Source organism: Parasteatoda tepidariorum, chromosome 10 (assembly GCF_043381705.1).
Source record: "Parasteatoda tepidariorum isolate YZ-2023 chromosome 10, CAS_Ptep_4.0, whole genome shotgun sequence".
In the NCBI taxonomy this organism is placed as follows: domain Eukaryota; kingdom Metazoa; phylum Arthropoda; class Arachnida; order Araneae; family Theridiidae; genus Parasteatoda; species Parasteatoda tepidariorum.
The window spans coordinates 59,463,826-59,486,602 of NC_092213.1; the positions used below are offsets into that span (position 1 = coordinate 59,463,826).

Here is a 22,777-nt window from a genome sequence, read left to right on the forward strand (position 1 = left end):
ATATAAAGCTGTGATTAATATAGAATATAAATGACATTGTTTGATTTGGAATAATTTTAATATTTTTTTTATAAAATGAAAATTTTATGCAAAATAATTTTTAATTAGTAAGAAGGATTAACTTCAGATTTATAAAGGTAAACCTAGAGCAAAAATAAATACAGAAAATGAAATGATAAAAAAAAAACTAAAATTTTGGGTTAAATAAGCTTTATTAAACAAAATATAAAGTAGTGATTTATATACAACATAAATGCATAGCTGCCAACCTTAGAAATCAAAAATTAGGGACACTATATGCGACAAAACTATACACACCAATTACGAGAGTAAGACAAAAATTTAACTATAAAATAATAACATTAATAGACATATATTTAAATACCTTATGTAAATTTGTAAAAAAAAATTATAAACACTATCTTTAGTTGGAAATTTATAATATAAATATTTTATAATTAGGAATACCAGTAAAATAGTTTAAAAAAAAGAAAAACAACCATTACCAATTAATATATAATTATTATTCTCCAAATAATAAAACACAGGTAAATATTAAACTACATCATAAACAAATATTTCTGATGCAAGTGTTTAAATACTACAATACATTTTTTAAAAAATAATAATAGTTGTTTAAGCAATTTAGTGAAATATCAGCAACAGCTATTGGAATAGTATTTTTAAATAAAAAGCTACTAAAAATTACTTCAGCACAATAATCGCAGGAAGCGCGACTGCGGCGATCAGAACAAGAGATTGGTTTAAAAGCAAAAATACTGCAATTTTACGAAAATTCGGATTTTTTTATAAAAATATCTGATTTTCAGATTTGATTTAAAAATTAGGGACAGTTGGCAGCTATGTAAATGACATTGTTTGATTTGGAATAATTGTAATATTTGTTTTATAAAATTAAAATTTTATGTAAAATAATTTTTAAGTAGTAGGAAGGATTAACTTCAGATTTATAAAGGTAAACCGAGAGCAAAAATAAATACAAAAAATGAAATGATAAAAAAAACTTAAATTTCATAAGCTTTATTTAACAAAATATAAAGCTGTGATTAATATACAATACAACTGATATTTACAATGGACTTATTTAATTTTTGTACTTCTTACGACATGGGCTGAGATTCCAGTTGGTTCCCCTGCATAGCGTTTCATTTCTTTAACAACACCACGTACCTAAAATGAAATAATGGTATAAAAAGAAAATAAAGGTATGTAATTATTTTAAGAGTTCTTACCATTAATCAATTTCAGCAAAAGTTAAAGCAATTATATATTCAATTACGAATAGTAGCAAGTATCTATCACAGATTCTAGATGAAAGTGACAGATGCAAGTGTCTACCACTAATAGATAAATTACAGCAAAATTAAATTATTCAAATGAGCTGTTCGTACTTTATGATAACATATATAAAATAAAGGGATTTCAAAAACTGTGAAGCAATCTGTTGTAATAATTCTCGAAAGAGTGATTTACAAGGTTATTGAAATTTATGAAGGGATAGGCATGAAATTACAAGCTGTAATAAAAATGAATTATAAAATAGGCAAATTTTAAAAATCGCAAAATTATCAATATATATACACCCTTTACAGGGCCGGATTAACCTATAGGCACGTGCCTAGGGCCTACGAAATTCAGGGGTCTACGAAAATCTTGGGAGAAAAAAATTTGTTGACAAAAATAATTTAGCTTTAAAAACAACAAGTGTATTTTGCACAAAATTATGAAGATACAAATAAAAATATAATATTTTTCGGTAATAAATTATTTTGCAGAATCTTATGATCTAATATATTACTTTTTTGCGATTTTTGGATTCAACGAAATCTTGTATTATGCTGTCGAATTCCAAACTACGCAAAATGTCGTATTCAATAGACATAAGTGCGAGCAATGCCAAACGATCTTGATTCATTGTTGAACGCAAATAATTTTTTAGCATATATTTTGAAAAGAGGGGAGGAGTGGGGGAAGGAGGGGAGGGCCCAAAAACGGCTATGCTTAGGGCCTACGAAAGGTATAATCTGGCTCTGTGCCTAGGGCCTACGAAAGGGGCTCTGTGCCTAGGGCTCTGATTCTTCAAGATACTTGTACTTTCCCATTATCCCACTGGCACATCAGGAAGACTGAAATCTTTACAGGGTGCGTAGCCAGATTTTTTAACAAAAAAATACATCTTTTGTAATTTAGAAAGACAATCGACACAGCAAAGACAAAAACTATCTTTTCTATCTAAAAGATAAAAAATTAAGAAACTTTTAACAAACCCTGAATAAAAAACCCTTTAAGGGTTTTTAAAAACGTAAATAAAAAATAAGCACTTTTTAAAAACGCTAAGCAGCATAAAACTTTTTTAAGGGGCGAATAAATTGACCAGTCAAACATCATTAAAATATTTTATTAGAAAATAAGTCAAAATTTTAAGTTACACTTAAAGCCAAATCCTACCAACATAAATAAATTTTTGTGTTCCCTGCCTTGCAATCGTCTATCATGAAATATAAATTGACTATTAGTTACTAAAATTTTCTGATAAAAGTCACCAACTGTTTAAATATTTGGCTAATAAAAAAATTGAATGTGATCTAATATTGTATATAATTTAGAAAATTATTTATCATTGACAGAATGAAATTGTTAAAAACTTCTGCTTTAATTTGATTTCATCATTAAAAATATTTTTGAGAACTACACAGAGATATTTTTTGAAACATACTGCTTTTTTATTTTACTAGGCATTCTAATAATTTAGTAATTTAGCAAAATTTCTTAAAAATTAACGATCTGTGTATAAGAAAAAGATTAACAAGCTTGTTAAGATCTAGCAACCTGAATTTACAATATAAGTATTTGAGATTATAATAATTTTTCAAATTGATTCAATTGAAAATATATGTAACAAAAAATGAAATTGGTATAATACAATTAAATCCTTTTTTAAATTTATTAATAAAAAATTATAAAAAAATAATAAAAATCACCTGTCCCTTCCTCCTTATCTTGGCTTTACGATACTTCATTCGATTGTGAACTCTAGGATTTCTCTGCTCTTTTTTCCTTTTAGCAATTAAACCTTTGTTTTTAGCAATCTAGAAAAGTTTTTAATAATTTAAACAATGTATGCATAATAGGATAATTTATTTAAAAATAACAAATGAGATGTAAGCAATAATGGACTCAAAAGACAAATGATTCTAAATTCCTAATTCTGCACTTAAAAAACAGTGTAAACAATTGCTTAGATATTGTGGTATAAAGAGAATAATTACACATTAAATTGTAAGAATTTTGTTATGCCTATCATCATTTTTTTTTTAAAAAATAAATAAATAAAAATTTTTGTTGTTTTTTTTATAAATTAGGCAAGAAGAAAAATTTTAATGGATATTTTTTTAACATAACAAGCAGCTACTAAGAATTAGAAAATTATGAAAATTATAATAATTAAATTATATTAAATCACTTCAATTTAATAATAATAAACTATGTTTAGAAGTCCATTGTCAAATAGTTGCTAGTCATATTTACAAATACAAATTAATGAGAGGGGAAGAGATCTCTTTCCCTCTCATTATTTCATTTATTTCTAATTATTTACAGTAACATATTTTAGTTTTTTTCTTGTATGTGCTAAGATGTTAAAATAAATATTTCTATTAAATACTTAAATGATATGTTGGCATACTATGTTAATATAAGATTGCGTATGTAAATAATTATTTTTGGTGGACTTGATATATTTTTTAATTACATGTGCAGTTAATTTATTGTCATCATTGCAATATTAATAATCACAAATCTAGCATTACTTACTGACATAAAATTGTGAATTCCTCATTTTATCAGATCTTAAACAGATTTAATTTATTTTAAGACAGCAAACTTTATAATACAAATATTGTTTGATCAATATTTTTGCTTTAGAAATATTCTGCTTCCTTACATGATATTTTTTCAAACAGTACATAAAAATACACAATTCAAATTCTTCAATGATATGATTATGATTTTCTTTAAAAAAGGTTAATAATTATAATCACTTTATAATAAATTATTATGATTTTCTTTAAAAAAGGTTAATGATTTAGAAATATTATAATAGTTATTTTAACAGTAATTAGTTACAATTTTGGCAGTAATTTTTCATATTGAATTATGTTAGCTTTATGATACTAATTCTAAAGTAGCAATATTAATTTTTCAAAAGTCACAACACATTTTATTCATCAGAATATACCTGATATGTAATCATTCTTTTCTCGTCGCCTGTTTCTTTTGTAGGATTCTCTGCATCAAAATCTCCTTCCCTGTCAAATATTTATTTTCCAATTAAAACAAAATAGACAAACAAAGTAAATACTAACGAAAATTTCAAAACTTTTTATTTAAAAACAAAGCTAGTCATGAAAATTTACGATTACGTATTTATCTATTGGCTATTTTTTGCTGAGTTAACAGTTAATAATTAGGGATGTCAACAGCCAGTTGTGATTTTAAACTTTTGGGCCATTTTTGTATAGTAAAAGTTTGTTATAAATTCTACTTATTTTGATTATTTTTATAATATATAATTTTTATCCCTAACATAGAACATGGATTGTTGGTTAGTATCTACAAAACTTTGTACCAAAAAAGAAAAATAAGCATATTTTTAAAAAAATACATTCATTTTTTTTTTTTACACAGCATTACCAGAAATTCAGAAAGGGTACACAAAAGTTATAAGCTTGGGAAACACTGCAATATAACAATCAAAGTTTAATCATTTGACTCAGAAAAAATTTCAAAGAAATTATTTAAACCTATACTTTATTTGATTTTATCACATAATAAAAGTAAAGCACCTTGAACACCCTTTGAATGACATCATGACCCATTGAATAATTTAATTATTTTCCTAAGTGGTAGTAATTAATTATTCATAATCTGAGAAACTTTTTTCAAAGAATACCTTTACTTTATTTGATGTTATCACATAATAAAAGTAAAGCACCTTGACACACCCATTGAATGACATCATGACCCACTGAATTATTTTCCCAAGTGGTAGTAATTTATTATTTATAATCTGTGTAACCTTTTTTTTCTTCAAAGAATACCATAAATTTATTAATCGTACATTACCTCTTTGAAAATTGTATTAATGTTTTTTTTTTTTATGTGAAATGTAAGTCACCTATTCTGTGGTTATTTTTGGTTTAAACATTTTGCACATTTTAGAAAATAGTTACATTTTTCATTTGACTACATTAAAGCCTTTTAAGAGCATTTCAAAATATGTAATATAAACTTTTTTGTTTCATAAATTTTTTTACCAAATGCTCAAACTAAATATACTTACATTTCTTCAGTTCCAGGCACCAAATTTTTCTCTGATGCTTCTTTAACGTTGCTAAACAATTTGGAAATTAATGACTAGAGAACAAAAAATATAAAATTAATCATTCTCCATAATAAAAAGAAAAACTGGTCTAAATAATTTTTAACATAATTGAATTTATACAATATTTTAAAATAAAGTTTACAAAGATATATAAGTGAAATCTAAAATCGAAATAAATTAACAATAGATTTTTTTAAAATTAACTTCAGTTTTAATTAAAATTAAAAAATAAACTTTTTTCTCGTAAGATATTAATTTCATTTTTAAACATATTTTTAAAAAATACAATGCGCAATTTTACAATATGCCCTTTGAAACTTGTTTTTGAAATATTAAGGACTGTTTAATTTTTACATTAAACTTGTAGTGGAATAGTTAGCAGTAAAAATAATGCAAAAACATTGATAAATTCTAAATGTGCATTAAATTAGGAATACAAATTAAATTATTTTTATAGAAAAATATTCCATACATAAAGAACAAAAAGTTTTTTTTCTTTGTTTACAAATTACAAAAATTAAATTTTATCTCAAAAAATTAAATGTTATCTTATTTATGTTCCTAATGAAAAAAATTAAATTTATTACTGCATAAAAAATATTTTAATATGTTGTGCGGATATGTGGTTGCTAAAAACTTACTTAGTGGATGTGTGGTTGCTAAAAACTTACTAAGAAACTTTCATTACTTTGACAATTTTTATTGTTGTCAGCAAATTGCAGTTCAGTGTTATTAATTGAATTCAATATTTATTCACAATACATTTATTCGTTATAAATTTATGTTGAAGAGACCAACTCATGTATACACTAAAATATTAAATAAAAAACAACAAAAGAAAATACCTTATTTTTTCCAAGACTACTCTTTCCAGCAGAATTTCTATCTTTGCTGTAAAATTTAATTAAAAACTTTGAAACATTGTTTTGATTAGGTATATATTTTAGTTAAAACAAGTTTTTTCGAAAAGATATGAAATTTANCATATTTACTAATACAAATTAATGAGAGGGGAAGAGATCTCTTTCCCTCTCATTATTTCATTTATTTCTAATTATTTACAGTAACATATTTTAGTTTTTTTCTTGTATGTGCTAAGATGTTAAAATAAATATTTATATTAAATACTTAAATGATATGTTGACATACTATGTTAATATAAGATTGTGTATGTAAATAATTATTTGTGGTTCACTTGATATATTTTTTAATTACATGTGCAGCTAATTAATTATTAAATAATCACAAATCTTGCATTACTTACTGACATAAAATTGTAAATTCCTCATTTTATCAGATCTTAAATAGATTTAATTTAATTTAAGATAGCAAACTTTATAATACAAATATTGTTTGATCAATATTTTTGCTTTAGAAACATTTTGCTTCATTACATGATATTTTTTCAAACAGTACATAAAAATACACAATTCAAATACGGCTAATTATAGTATAAGATTTTTTTTTTAAAAAAATTTATAATAATAAATTATTATGATTTTCTTTAAAAAAAAAGGTTAATAATTATAATCACTTTATAATAAATGATTATGATTTTCCTTAAAAAAAGTTAATGATTTAGACAAAAAAATTTTTTTTAACAATACAGGAACTAAAACAGTCATTTTAGCAGTAATTAGCTACAATTTTGGAAGTAATTTTTCATATTGAATTATTTTAGCTTTATGATACTAATTCTGAAGTAGCAATATTAATTTTTCAAAAGTCACAACACAGAATATACCTGATATGTAATCATTCTTTTCTCGTCACCTGTTCCTTCTGTAGGATTCTCTGCATCAAAATCTTCTTCCCTGTCAAATATTTATTTTCCAATTAAAACAAAATAGGCAAACAAAGTAAATATTAACGAAAATTTCAAAAATTTTCATTTGAAAACAAAGCTAGCCATGAAAATTTACAATTACGTATTTATCTATTGGCTATGTTTTGCTGAGTTAACAGTTAATAATTAGGGGTGTCAACAGCCAGTTGTGATTTTTTACTTTTGGGCCATTTTTGTATAGTAAAAGTTTGTTATAAATTCTACTTATTTTGATTATTTTTATAATACAAATTTTTATCCCTAACATGGATTGTTGGTTAGCATCTACAAAACTTTGTACCAAAAAAGAAAAATAAACATATTTTTAAAAAAATACATAAATTTTTTTATTAGTGGTACACAGCGTTACGAAAAATTTAGAAAGGGTACACAAAAGTCACAAGTTCGGGAAATGCTGCAATATAGCGATCAAAATTTAATCATTTGACTTAGAAAAAGTTTCAAAGAAATTATTTAAACCTTTACTTTATTTGATGTTATCACATAATAAAAGTAAAGCTCCTTGAACACCATTTGAATGACATGACTCACTGAATTATTTTTCCACGTGGTAGCAATTTATTATTTATAATCTGTGCAACTTTTTTTTTCAAAGAATACCATAAATTTATTAATCATACATTACCCTTTTTTTTTTTTTTGAAATGTAAGTCACTTATTGTATGGTTATTTTCGGTTTAAACATTTGGTTAAACATTTTGCACATTTTAGCAAATAGTTAAATTTTTCTGAGTTTTTTTATTTGACATTAAAGCCTTTTAAGAGCATTTAAAAATATGTACTATAAACTTTTTTTTTAATGAATTTTTTCACCAAATGCTCAAGCTAAATATACTTACATTTCTTCAGTTCCAGGCACCAAATTTTTCTCTGATGCTTCTTTAACGTTGCTAAACAATTTGGAAATTAATGACTAGAGAACAAAAAATATAAAATTAATCATTCATCATAATAAAAAGAAAAACTGGTCTGAATAATTTTTAACATAATTGAATTTATACAATATTTTAAAATAAAGTTTATAAAGATAAGTGAAATCTTTAATAGAAATAGATTTTTTTTAAAAAATTAACTTTAGTTTTAATTAAAATTAAAAAATAAACTTTTTTCCCCACAGATTTTAATTTAATTTAGTTTATTTTTAAACATATTTAAAAAAAATACAATGCACAATTTTACAATATGCATTTTGAAACTTGTTTTTGAAATATTCAGGACTGTTTAATTTTTATATCAAACTTGTAGTGGAGTGGTTAGCAGTAAAAATAATGCAAAAACCTTAATAAATTCTGAATGTGCACTAAATTAGGAATACAAATTAAATTATTTTTTTAGAAAAATATTCCATACATAATGAACAAAAAAAATTTTTTCTTTGCTTACAAATTACAAAAATTAAATTTTATCTCTATGTTCTTAATAAATTTTTTTATTTATTTATTACTGCATAAAAAATATTTTAATATGTTGTGTGGATGTGTGGTTGTTAAAAACTTACACATCCTCTAGTTGCTAAGAAACTTTCATTACTTTGACAATTTTTATTGTTGTCAGCAATTTGCCGTTCAGTGTCATTAATTGCATTATTTATTCATAATACATTTATTCATTATATATTTGACTATAAATTTATGTTGGAGAGACTCATGTATACACTAAAATATCAAATAAAAAAAGAAAATACCTTATTTTTTCCAGGACTACTCTTTCTAGCAGAATTTCTATCTTCGCTGCAAAATTCAATTAAAAACTTTGAAACATTATTTTGATTAGGTATATATTTTAGTTGAAACAAGTTTTTTCAAAAAGATATGAAATTTAGAAGCACATAAATTTTAATGAAATCAGAAGGAAAATTAACTATGGAATGAAGAATTGGCATAAACTAGTCAGAGGTGGTTGTATAGCAGAAAAAAAAACAGACCAAATAACAATATCTTTAAACTACACAAAAATCTAAATTTTTTCTAATACCTTCTTTTGTGCAATGAATCGGGTTTAGATACTTTCTCTTTAAATACAGAAATATCTTTATTTTCCTTCAACATTAGTGAAATGCTTTCTATTTCTTTCAAATAACTTTTATGGGAGTTCATCTGTTCATCAAGCTAAAACAGAAAAAGAAATTTAAAAAAAAAAGAAAAAATTTAATAAGCTTTTACTTTTAAATGCAATTCATATTGAGAAAAAAGTATGAATATACAACATATTACATATGAAATATTAAATCATTGATTGGTCTTAGAAAAACTAAAAGATAATAAAACAAAAGTAAAGATATTAAAACAAGATGATGAAAAGAATACTGTTAATTACTTGTTCTTAACTAAAAAATAACCAAAACATTTTAACAAAACAATTGACTTACATTTTTAAACTGTTCTATTTTTTTATAAATGGGATGATTTTCAGGTACATCTTCTGAACATTTCAGGTAGAAATAAAAATTAATATTCAATAAGTAGCTGTAAAACAAATAGCATTATTTAATCACACAGAATAAGCAATTAGGAACAGATTTCAGTGTGATACTAATGAGTATATATAACTTATTAACTTTATTTTTGTCAGAAATAAAGAAAAATTTAAATAAATTTCATCTTTCTTTAAGAGAATTTTTATGAAATCAAACAATGCTGTTTAAATTTATAAAGGACTTTCTTAAATAATCATATGAAGCTGGTAAAATTTATAAAACATAGCTGTAACTATTGTTTACATTTTATTACTACTCCATTAATCATTGGTGCATAGTTCAGATAAGCGGTGTACAAACAAATAAAACAATTAATTGTTTAATAATTAATAGACTCTGACTTATATTTTTAATTTTTAGATACTACAAAAATGTAAAAATTATTAATAAATGTTTCCTTTAACCTTCTAAGAGGCCAGTTATTGAGTGAAATACACTGAAATTTCCCAGCTTACACATGAGTTTCTTATTAAGAAATGTAAAATAAAAATTGGATTTTTGATACAGAATAGCTACTAGCAAGTCTTGTTTAAGTCCAGAAACTTACAGGATTAAAAATATACATAACGCTTTCATTGAATTTGTAGGAAAAAAATAAAAAACAAATGATGGAATTGAGACTAAATTATATTTAGGGATCTAAATTCATGAAATATAAATTTAAATTAGAAAGTTGTTATACACTTACTGTAAAAGGATGTGATATTTGAGTTTTATGAAATAGACCAATTTTTCATCAAGCTCTACTCTTTCAGACAGCTCTAGGAGAGGAGCTAATTTTTCATTTACCTCTGAAAACTAAAAGATAAAATAAATAATTATAAAAGAGCAACAAAAATTCCTGTTAATAGTATTATTACTTAAATTAAGAACTTCTAAAGAGAGATAGATATTCTCTGAGGTTAACATAATAGCTTTTCTTTTATTACTGCATTTAAACACATTCCAGTGATTTGTAATTGATGATACAAGCTAGAGGTATAATTTTAATGAAAGGAAAATGTTCCTGACGTTCCACAAACAATTATAGTAAAAAGTAATAGATTTTGGTAAGTTTTTAATGCAAAAGTATTTTTTTTAGTAAGAAAAGTAATTTTTTTTATTTTCCAAACTGGCTCCCAATGAATTTGCTACAATTAGGGCAAAACTAAAATATTTGGAGAAAATAAGTTTTTAGCATTGTATTAAAGGCATAAATTTTTTATACATAAAACTGCTCCTATAGTGAGAAATATTAAACTTTTAAGTTTTCTTTAACATTTTAAAATCAGACTATTGAAAAATAAAAAATGTTAAGAGCAATGAGCTAATATTTATGGGGTGTATAAGTTGATCCCCTATTTTGATAACAAAATATTAAATTTTTGATGCCAGATGTATAAGATAACTGCTAAAAAATCCAAATGTCATTAAATCCAACTAAGGTTATTGAATTCAACACAGGTGAAGATGTGGAATTTTTTAAATTTGTAGCTTTTCTTCATATTTCTTATAATTCTTCATTGAGTTAAAATTTTTTAAATACTCTTGAATAAATTATCTTAACCATTCTTATTCTTCATTTAATTCTAAACCTGATTTGAAATATTGTTTATAAGAAAACTTTATACGCAAGGAAAATTTGAGAGAAAATGCAAAATCAATTGTATATAGCATAATAAAAATAGTTTTTTTTAAAAAGGATATTGATACTGAGTAATTCATATCTTTTTTATTGCTTATAATTCCCTGATTTTACATGATTAATGAAAGTTCAACTTTATTAAATGCCACGATTAACAGATGTCAAACTCCATTCAATGTAACTCCACTTTTGAGGGTAGGAAATATCAACTTCCATGCCATATGATACGATAAATGTATTGCGTAATTAATAATAATTGCATAAACCAATAAATAATATATAATAATAAATAAAAAATTATTAAATGGAAAATTAAATAATACTAAATGCAAATTTCATTTAAATGCAAATTAAGTTTCACAACAAAGTAAGCCATTTTATCTATTTATTTTTTTAAATCTACTTTAAAACTTTTTACATACATAACAAATGATTAACAAGTGAAAAAATGAAATCAAATTGAACTAGTATTACCTTTTCCTTGAAATTCTCTTTATACTCAGACAACTTGGGATACTTTCTACTTTCATGCTGAAATTACAATTTAAAGTAAGTAGAAATGTAATAATATCACACAAAATAACACCAATTAAAAATAGTGAAATTTTTAATGAGAAAGATTCAAATTATAAGGCAAATATGAATATTAATGAAAATATGAATATTTGTTCAAAATACCATTTTGAATACATTTATACATAATTACAAATTCCATAAATACAACTGAAAATTTAATTAATGACTGTTGGAATAAGACCAAATATCAAAATGAAATTTTTTAAAAAAAAAGTTTGTTCACAGATAGCAAGTAATAATGCAGTGAAACCTCGAGGGAAGACAACTCTGTGTAGCGACCTCCTTTATTTACAACCACTTTTGGGAGGCAGAGAATTCTTTCCATAGACTTTGTCTTAAAGAAAATCTTTAGGAGAGACCATAAAAACCTCCCTCAGTGACCAGGCAAACCTTTGCCCTAAATTTGGGAAAGGTCAAATAAGGAAACAAGAAAGAATACCAAAACAAAAAATATTAACAAAACAAATAAGTAGATTCAAAATATTTGTGAGTGGCTCTTATTTAGAGAGCTCTTTTTGAAGATTTCTTAAAGAGACCAACAACCTCATATTGGAGTCAAAATACACTAAACAAGATGCTATCAATGATTTATTTTTAGAGTTGAAAGATAAATTAGAAAAAGAAAGTAATTTAATAAAAAAAACTAAGCATCTCAACAAAAAAAACTCTTCTCATTTTTAAAGCTAATTAATTTTTAAGATAAATTAAATTCAAATTTACAGAAAAAGCAAAATTTTTTATTTGATTTAAATAGTTCTAGCACTCTTAATTGGTAAATTTGTTTTTACACATAATTATAATAGTAAGAGTAATTTTTATTAGCTTTAAATTTTATTCATCAATTCGGTTTTCATGATACCAAAACAAGTGGCATTTTTACACTAAGAAAATGCTACCAATTAAAATTAAAACTGCTCGTAAAAAAACATGTACCATCCATAACATTTTGAAGTTAATGAAGGTAATCTTTAAGAACGACCAATCTCCATTAACGATCATTTTACAATTTTATTGTCGAACAGAGAGGTGTCGCTCCCGAGAGTTTCACTGTACAAAAAAAATAATATGATAAAGATTAACGATATATTATATATATATATACACACACACACACACAGTAGAGCGCCGATTATCCGAACTGCTCAGGATCGAACATGTTTCGGATAATGAAAAGTTCGGATAATTGGAAAGCTGTTTAAAATCGAGTTTAAATGATTATTATTTATGCACTAACTTGCCTTCACACTTTTTCCAGGTTTAGGACTGGCAGTACTATCTAAAATAACTCTGTTTAAAAGGGTTTTTTTTTTTCAATTTTTAAATATTTTTTACTTACTTTTTTTTTACTTTTGCTCAATTTGAATTTTTTTTTCATGTTTCAGCTTTTTATAACTTTTTTTTTTGTCAATTACTGATTTTACCACATTTTTCTTTATTTTCCATTGCAAAAGAAATCCAGCAGACTTTTGTTTCAAAGAAGATACTCTTTTTGAGCAGCCATATCCCTCCTTGTTTTTNAACATACAGTAGAGCGCCGATTATCCGAACTGCTCAGGACCGAACGTGGTTCGGATAATTGGAAAGTTGTTTAAAATCGAGTTTAAATGATTATTATTTATGCACTAACTTCCCTTCACACTTTTTCCAGGTTTAGGACTGGCAGTACAATCTAAAATAACTCTGTTTAAAATATTTTTTTTTCTCAATTTTTAAATATTTTTTAACTTTTGTTCAATTTGAATTTTTTTTTCATGTTTCAGCTTTTTATAACTTTTTTTTTGTCAATTACTGATTTTACCACATTTTTCTTTATTTTCCATTGCAAAAGAAATCCTGCAAAGACTTGCTCTATCTAAGAAGATGCTCTTTTTTGAGCAGCCATATCCCTTATTCTTTTTAAATAAAACAACTGGATCAACATCATTTTGAAGTTCTAGCCAATTCATTGCAATATCTAATGAATTGCATTTTTCTATATGAGAAGGTTCACTATCTTGAACTTGATCACCTACTCCTTCCTCTTCGTCTGTAGAGTTCCGATTTTCATTCAAAATTTCAGCAACAATTTCATTATCATTTAAAATTTGAAATCCTGGGAACTTTTCAGTGTCTCGACACCAGTCTTTTTTTTCTTCTGCTGCATAACCTGGCATTTTGCAGTCGGATGATCTACTGGTTCAGAAATTTAGAAAAATTGTTGAAAAGTTAAAAAGTATTTTTAAAAAAACAACAAATTCAGTCATAGTTCGGATAATTGGACGTTCGGATAATCGGCGCTCTACTGTATGTATGTATGTATATATATATATATATAATAAAATAAAATTAAGGAAGCAAATGGCAAGAAGGTAAACATAGTACTTTAATAAATTCTTACAACTGCTAATGAAAAGATAAATTAAGTCTTAAATTTCAAATAACAATAGTTTAAGTATTAAAAATCCAAATTAATAATCAAGATAAAGTATATACCTTTAGCTTTTCAATTTCAAGATTGTCAGCATCTTGTAATTCCCCTTCAGATTTCAATGGAAGCTTCTAAAAATTAATAATAAGTTAGTTTTTTTATAATAAGTAAATTTCTTTTATAATTTATCAACATAAGATTATATAAATACTAGTACAATCTTCATACTAGAATTGAAATAGAAAACAAAATATTTAATAAAAATTACAAGTTAATTTTAATTTCTCTTAACATAGCTTTACAGTACAAATAAACTGCAATAAAATTTTAAAAAGTCAATTGGTTAAACAGCCTGCAATGTTGTTGTCCTGACGGGAAGAGGAGAAACAGTTTCACATATGTTTGTTTTGAGAGAAATCAGATTGTGGTCAATAACAAATATATTCAGCAACAATTTTTATAGAATACCAAAACAATGAGTGAGTATGCATAACTTCCAAAGGATATGAGGGGGTATTTTTAGTGGTGATAAAAGTTTATTACAAAAATGACGCATCCAACATTTTTAATCATTAGACTGACAAAAGCAGAAACATTATCTATTTTTACTATACTTGAACTGCATAAAAATGTTTTACATTATTTTATTACTTCCTTTTTTTGTCATTTGTCTGTTAATTTGTTTATGAAAATTAGTAGAAATTTGGATAATTGATAAAATAGCAAAAAATTTTGTTTATAACATTTAGGCATTAGGCATGGGGCTCCAGTTAAAATTTGTAAAGTCAAAAAGTGGTCAAGAATTTGATTGACATTGAATTCTATTTGGCAATAAATCGCTTTGGTAGCACTCTTATTCTGCTGTTTGTATTGTGCTTGGAGATACAACTACAGTTTTAATTTGATTACTTTAATCAGTCAAAAAGCAATTGGAATTTTTATTTTGCTTGAGATGATGATAAATTATGTTTGTAGCTGTCACCTTGACAACAAACACAGAAACGCAATTGTGGTTTGACCTCCTTACCCATTCAGAACAGGGATATAATTTTCAGTGACAATAAATTTCAATTGGCATTAAATTCTGTTTTTAACAAATAAAAAAGATTAATACTTAAAATATCTTTCAGCCCTGAGCTTCTGTTAAAATTTAAGTGCTCTAGCTTGTTTCAAAGAGATTGGAATTTTGATTGAAAAGGAAATAGCATGTATTTACAATGTTTCCTCAAAATAACAAATACATAAGATACAAATTATGTACTATAATTAAAATGGGCTTCTTTACAGGGTGACAAAAAATAACTAGAACTAAGTTTAAAAACTAAACATTTTGACCCAACAATAAAAATTTCAACATTTTTGATGTCAAGTATTGAACTAAGCACTGTTCCAAACAGGTGCATGAAAGTTTATTACGTTATCCACAACACATAGAGCTAAACCCTTACAAAAATTTTAGTATTTTTTGAGGTATCCCTTGATTTAAGGTTAATTTCAAAAACAACCTTAAAAGATCAACGTCTCAAGGTGTATAAAAATTCTTATTCACACTAGAGGTTGTTGGAAATCTACTTTAGAGCAACCAGCTTAGAGAGGTTATTTTTAAGATTTACAGGCTATTGGCTATTTTTTCTGCAATTCAAGCAAATAAGTATATTTGAGGTGTGAACAATTCCATCCAATCTAAACTAAAAGTATTGCAGAGGTATTTTATGATATGAGGATGATTTTATGAGATGCTAATGAGGTTAAAATTGAGGTTTATTACTGAGATTATTTTTGGAGCAAAAAATAACCTCATTTTCTACCTTTTTTTTTTACATTTGCCTACCTCAAAAACTTTTTTTTTTTAAAAGAAGGCGCCACCATAATAGGGCAAGGCATTCTTTTCAAGCACAAAAATAATAGCCAGCTTATTCATAAGATTTGAATATGTTTTAACAAGCATGTTAAATGAAAACATGTACATATGCCCAAGAGATTTCTTGTGGGTCTGTATAAATAATGAACTTGAAAAAATATATACTAATACTCTAGAAAAGGCTTTGGAATTAGCAGTTCTATTACAATCTTGATAAATAATGCAAAATTATTTGAAAAATACAATAAAAATTTTAATATAAAATTACTTACTTTTGATATGAGTTCAAGAGCTCTGTCATAATCTTCCAAATATGCCTAGAAAAAACATGTATATAGAATGTAAAAAAAAAACAATTTTAATAAGTTTATAAAGCTAAATAAAACAAATTAAAATGTTATCTTGAAGCATATATTTACAGACTGATCAGATCCTCACACTTCAAATATTTTACTTAAACTAAAAAAAAATGAGGTTTCGAACAATATAGCTTGAAAAACAAGAAAAAGAAAACAAAACTTTATTTTATTTGCACATTAAAAAAAATTATTTCTGCAATAAAAGAAAAAAAATTCTAAAGTGTTTTTTACGAAGTAGAACAATATTTTTTTTTACTTTTGGAAAACGAAAGGCTAATAATGAAATAAGCATTAAAAATACAAAAAAAAAAACTTTTGACAGTCAGACATTGTTCGCATTACTATACTTCAAATTTGAGTTTTTATCTGGAAGAAAACTATTTCTTCCAGATAAACACAGGAAGAAACTTATATTTTAAAATCTATATAATCTATTATGATAATTCGTTTTTAAGCATGAATAATGTTATCTTTACTTTTCTAAAAAGGAACACTTAGATGGGTAGTTCACTGTAAAAGTGAAGTATCACTTAGTAAATGAATTTTGGAACAATGAGCTTTTTATAATGATACGTGTATGAAAATAAACACAAGCAGTAGTCAATATTGACCTCTATGGCACTTTAATGTATTGTAGTTGCTTCACTTTTATAATGAAAGATATGACTAAATATGGTACAATTAATGTCAAAAATTACATCATTATAACTATGGAGTTGCACCACTTTTTAACGCTTATGTAGATGAATAATATTACAAAAAGAGTGTTTAGTTAAAAGCAAAGTCTGCTCTTAAATAATTTTAATTCATAGTTGATAATTGCATTCCGATCGAATTATTTGTGTTTAAGAATTAATTCTAATTATTGCAAATATTCTTTTAAAATATGAGTTGGTCAAGATTTTTCCAACTGAATAAGTTTTTATTAAATTTTTTTTTTTAAATATCAATAACTTTTTAATTTTGCTTTCTACATCTTATATAATGAAAATAGCTTTTTTTTAATTATATTATTTATTATAAACATCAAGAGCTAATTTTTTATTCTAAAATTATAATATAAGTAAATAATACTCAAATTGCTGACAAGTAACAAATATAAATAATTAAACTAGATGTGAACAGTAAGCTGTTTTAAAAATGTATTAATATTTGATATTTATTCTTAAAAAATTCTTCCACTTGGATTAGAAGAAGCATATGTCTAAGTAATCAATAAAAAATATGTAGTAATTTTAGTTGCTATCTTAATTTTGCTGCCTTAATTGTTATTACTTCTTATTTTCTTCAAATTTTATTACTGTTTTAACTATTTTTTTTTCACTCTCTAAGAAATAAAATAAAACTAAATAGTGTCCATGAAAGGAATTCATAAAAAATTATACGATATCATAATAAAAAAACTTTGGGTTAAATATTTTTAGATTTTTTTAAATAAACTTAAGTTTATTTTAAACAGCACATTTTTTAAAATGTATGGTATTTGAATAATGATTTTGAAACAAAGGTTATAATCATTAAGGCTATATTTTTCATAAAATTTTGGTATAAACTGTTATTGCTCAATTTAATATATAATGGAAAATGTTATTTGCTGTTTCAACATGAAACAATAGCATAGCAAAACAAAATCGAGAAACATAACTGAATTTGTGTAATCAATACCAATGACCTCTTTCTAATAAAAATTTCTAAAAAACATTAAATACAAACAATATTTTTTCAAGTTTCTTTTTAAAAAGAGTATAAAATAAAAAATTAAATAATAAAATAAAAATTACTGAAGATTCAAATCTATCTAGCTGCATTGCCGTTTCCTGTTGAAGGCCTGCTGCTTCCCTTTCAGCATTTTCAAGTTCTAAATCTTCTTCTCTATAGGCTAAGACATAAAACATTTCAATTAAAATTTATGACAAATAAAAAGCAATGCATAAACTATGAAATTTTTTCAATAAACTTACTCTTCCCTCTGTCTTTGTCAACAAAATCTGCATTATAGTATATGCTTTTCTTCTTGCCCCAATTATTTAAATCAGGCAAATCTAAAAATAAGTGTTAAAAAAAAATACATTAGAATAGAACAAAGTAAATGTTTTGAAATACACAGAAAAACTGCAGTTAAAATTTTTATAAACAGATGTTTTAGTCATTCTTAAAAAAAGACTAAAACATCTGTTATCTCATGAAGATGAAAGCCTTCAGTAAATATATAAATGATGAATGCAGAGAGGGTGACATGAGAATCTTTTTATGTTTCAGGAAATTGAATGTTATTGCTCAAAACTTCCAATAACAGCAGCTGCTAAGACCCCAAAATAAAACTTTATTTTTTAAAAAAAAAAAGGGGGGGGCTTTGCTCAGAGATTAACAAGGAATAATGTTTCAGATCAAATATTCAATTACTAATACTATAAGGCTTACTTTACATTAATATGTCAGCTTGAGATTACTCTTGGAAAAAAAATTGATAATAATGAGTATAACGTATATACATTATTTAATTTTGAGCATTGTATTCAATCAAATTCTTTGTAACTCAAGATTAAAGATTTAAAGCTTAAAAAAATACTTAGGAGGAGTGTTTTTGACTGAATAAACAACAGTCATAAAATTATACAATGAAATAATTTTTAAGACTAGTATAACTCTGAAGGGGAAAAAATGACATTTTTTTTAACATAAAGTTGTTGTTTTTAAATCATTGCTTTATACTTAAAATAAATTTTGCAGGAAAAAATTATTATTAATGAAAGTAAAAATGTAATATTGATATGAATTTTTAAAATGCAATTCTGAACAATTAGGTTTATTTAACAATTATTATTTAAAAACTTCTCTAAATATTATGAGAATAAGGAAATAACTGTGTGCATTATTAAAATATCCTTAAGCATAACTAGCTAAAAAAGATGTACCTTCATCTTCATTTTCACCTTCCTCCTCTTCTTCTGAGCTATCATTTTCATCGTCTGTAATCGGAAGAACTTCCTCCTAATTAAGTTAAACTTAATAAATCAATTCATAAGCAAAAGAAAGCATTTATAACTTATAAAATATGCAATTACAATATTAACAGTTGAAAAGCATTTAATTTCCTTCAAACAAAAATTTGATGCAAGATATACAAATAAATTCTTGGCAACTTATTTTCCATTTATATAAATTTGCATTAGAAGCATCAATGGTGTAATAATTAGTTATTTAGTGAATTTTTATTTTTATTTTATTTATACATTGCCTGAAATCCAATGTTATATAAAAACATTAAAGATACATAAATAGCACTTTACTGATGTTATCCTAATAAATCTAAATAATATGTATTTACCTCACTGGAGCTATCCTCTTGAAATTGAGTATTGTCATCTTCTTCAACAGAATCCTAATAAAAAAATCAAAGTAAAGATGAAAAATTAGATTTTATTTGTTTATTTAAACTTTATATTGGCAGCATGAGTCTTTAATTTTGTTGATAAAATAAATTAATGAAATATATATATAAAATTCAAAGATATATTAAAATGTCTAAACTAAAGAACAAACATAAAAGTATAACAAATGTTTACATGCAAATTATTGTTAAAATTTTAGAGATATTTTGTTTTGGCATGATCTGAGTACTTTGTTTTTAGAAACTTGTACTTGCAAGATCTGTTATTAAATGCAGAGATTTCAAAAATGATATGTTTTAAAAACCATGCGTTGTGATTCTTTTCTTTGCAATTCAAAGATCATACATCATATTTTGTATTTACAAGATTCAAAAATCATACATCTCGATTCGTAATTACACCTTTTAAAAATCATATATCATGGAAAGGAAAAGCACTATCTGAGATGAATTTTCGAAACTAGTGAAGCTGTTAATCTTAAGCGTAAGTTGTTAATCTTCTCATATCAATAAGGCAATAGTTTATGTTAAATAATTGTTTTTCAGGATGAATTTGGTAAGTTCTAAATTAAGGAACAGCTTCTTTACAAAATCATCAAAATTTTTATTTAATGACCTTGAAAAGCTAGTAGATCAAATTATCACAATATTTTTAAGTTCTGCAATATGCAGAAACCATTTAGAAACTTTTTAAACCATTTTCTACTCACATGAACCATTTCATACTTATAATTATATGCTAGAGAATAATTTGCATATCATTAAATTTTTCAATTGTAAAAAAAAGTGTAATCAAGATTGCCTTTTGAATAAAAAGTTTGCTATTTCCAACTTAATCTTCTATTGAAAAAAAAAAAAAAAAAAAAAAAAAAAAATGATGTGGTCAATAGTAGTACTGTATTTACATAGATGTGGTCAAGGGTCACTGTAGTTACATTTAATAAATCTGTTAGATTAATAGTACCCATAATTATAAAGTTGCCGATCATAACACAATTTTCTATAAGGATTCCAATGATTTGCTTAAACTTGCATGAAAAAACTCACTTATAAACTTTTATTTTGATCCCACAAAATTAGGGTAGCGGGTTTGCAGTAGGTAAAAAAAAAAAGATTAAAATTCTCAAGAAGTGGGAAATTTTTTTGTGAAAACAAAGTTTAAAAAAATGCACTAAATAAGTTTTGAAAGACATTGGTCTAATTTAATGTCTACAACTTAAACATTGGAATTTCCTACTACAGTAGGGAATCGATTATCCGGAACGATCGGGACCATCGCTATTCCGGATAACTGATTTTTCAGGTTTTCTGAATCGCTACAAATAGCCGTTTTTTTATTGTTAAACCCAACTAAAAAAAAGAAATATTTGGTCTAATCTTAAAATATTATCTTAAAAATTATCTATTAAATAATCTTAATTATCTATTAAATAATCATATAAAGAAGAAAAAACAATGAAGTAATACACTAATGATTATTTCCAAAATGATGGTAAGGTAAACATCTTTCAAAAAAGAAAGAAAAATATTAAAATCTTATGAGGAAAAAAAAAAATTATTTTTAAAAATGGCGGAAAAATGTATTGAATTTTGTTCCGGTTTTTTGGTTTCCAGATAACGAGTTCTGCACTGTATATCTCTTCCCACCTCTTTATTATCTTCTTCCTTTATTATTATCTCGTTATTTTTATCCCTAGTAGTTAAGCCACTTTTCTACTTACTGCTACATGTATGTTTCGCTAATTTTTGATCAATATTTTATGTATAGACACTAAGTTAGGTTTTTGTTAGAACTAAAACTACAGTATATCCATTGCTGTGCTTTTAATTGTGCTATATTCATGGTGTTTTGCTTTACTCATACATAACACCAAATATATTATCATTTGAATGTCAATGTTCTGTTCTAGATTTCCATAACTAGATTGATTTTACTTCCTCAATGTATAAATACTTCCACAATGTATAATTAATTCATGCATTGTAAAAATATAAACAAAATTGTAACATATAGTAATTTTTAAGATGTATTTATAAAAATCATGAGAAACATGTTCTAAATTGTGTAAAGATTCAATAATCAGAATTTATAAATTGCAAAAATTTTAATCTTGTTATAAATTTAATTTGGGGTAGATAAAATATTTATAACGTAAACATTTCGAATACTAATACTTTCCTATTTTACAAGCATACAAACACTTTGTCATGAGGAATTTTTCCTTTGCTTATGAGACAAAATTAAATAATAAAATTCTTTTTTTCATTTTTATTATTTATACATAATTTGCTTAAGCATACTTAAATACCTAAAAACTGGACAGGAGTCTCAGAAATAAAATTTTTAGGTCAGATTTTCTCAAAAATTTTAGAAAAGTAACATAATAATTTTACAATATAATTTATTAAATATGCTTAAATTTACGCAATAATAAATTATAATTTACTTCTCCTTCATGTTCATCAAAACTATTTTCTTCGACATCAAGTGGAATTGAACCTTTTAGTTTCTTCATATAGGCTTTGCTACGCGCCGCAGCTTTACTGGAAAAGAAAGAAAATTAGAAAAAAAATCTTACAATATAAATAAGAATATTATAAACTGATTGAAATACTTACACCTTACGGCTTTTCATTGTGAGTTTTAATTGATAGGAGTTTAAATTAGCAGTGAAAACGACTATAAGACAAGTAATCTGAACACATGTAAATTCGTACAATGTTTATTTACTAGAATTATAAACGTTTCCGGCTACTTATTTCTAGAAATAATAATACTCTTTATAAAAATGTGCAACATTAAAGTCTCAAGTAATAGACGAAGTCAATGTTT

General features: G+C 24.8%; 1 protein-coding gene across 2 annotated transcripts; it reads right to left on the minus strand.

Moving 5' to 3' along the window:
- Positions 1 to 1,025: 1,025 nt before the first annotated feature.
- LOC107443088 (UTP3 small subunit processome component Sas10) lies at positions 1,026 to 22,704 on the minus strand. 2 transcript variants are annotated; one of them, XM_043046389.2, is made up of 17 exons: positions 22,564 to 22,704; positions 22,392 to 22,488; positions 19,882 to 19,935; positions 19,469 to 19,544; positions 18,515 to 18,595; positions 18,335 to 18,432; positions 16,467 to 16,511; positions 14,399 to 14,464; positions 11,825 to 11,881; positions 10,415 to 10,524; positions 9,619 to 9,715; positions 9,225 to 9,358; positions 6,250 to 6,295; positions 5,363 to 5,436; positions 4,259 to 4,328; positions 3,003 to 3,110; positions 1,026 to 1,191 (listed from the first exon to the last, which is right to left on the minus strand). In XM_043046389.2, exons 1-17 carry the CDS (start codon positions 22,578 to 22,580, stop codon positions 1,102 to 1,104), a joined length of 1,320 nt encoding a protein of 439 aa, XP_042902323.1. In that variant the 5' UTR covers positions 22,581 to 22,704; the 3' UTR covers positions 1,026 to 1,101. The 2 variants fall into 2 exon arrangements, with proteins under 2 accessions (XP_042902323.1, XP_042902321.1); XM_043046387.2 differs by lacking the exons at positions 4,259 to 4,328; positions 5,363 to 5,436; positions 6,250 to 6,295 and adding exons at positions 7,149 to 7,218; positions 8,090 to 8,163; positions 8,935 to 8,980.
- Positions 22,705 to 22,777: the final 73 nt, after the last annotated feature.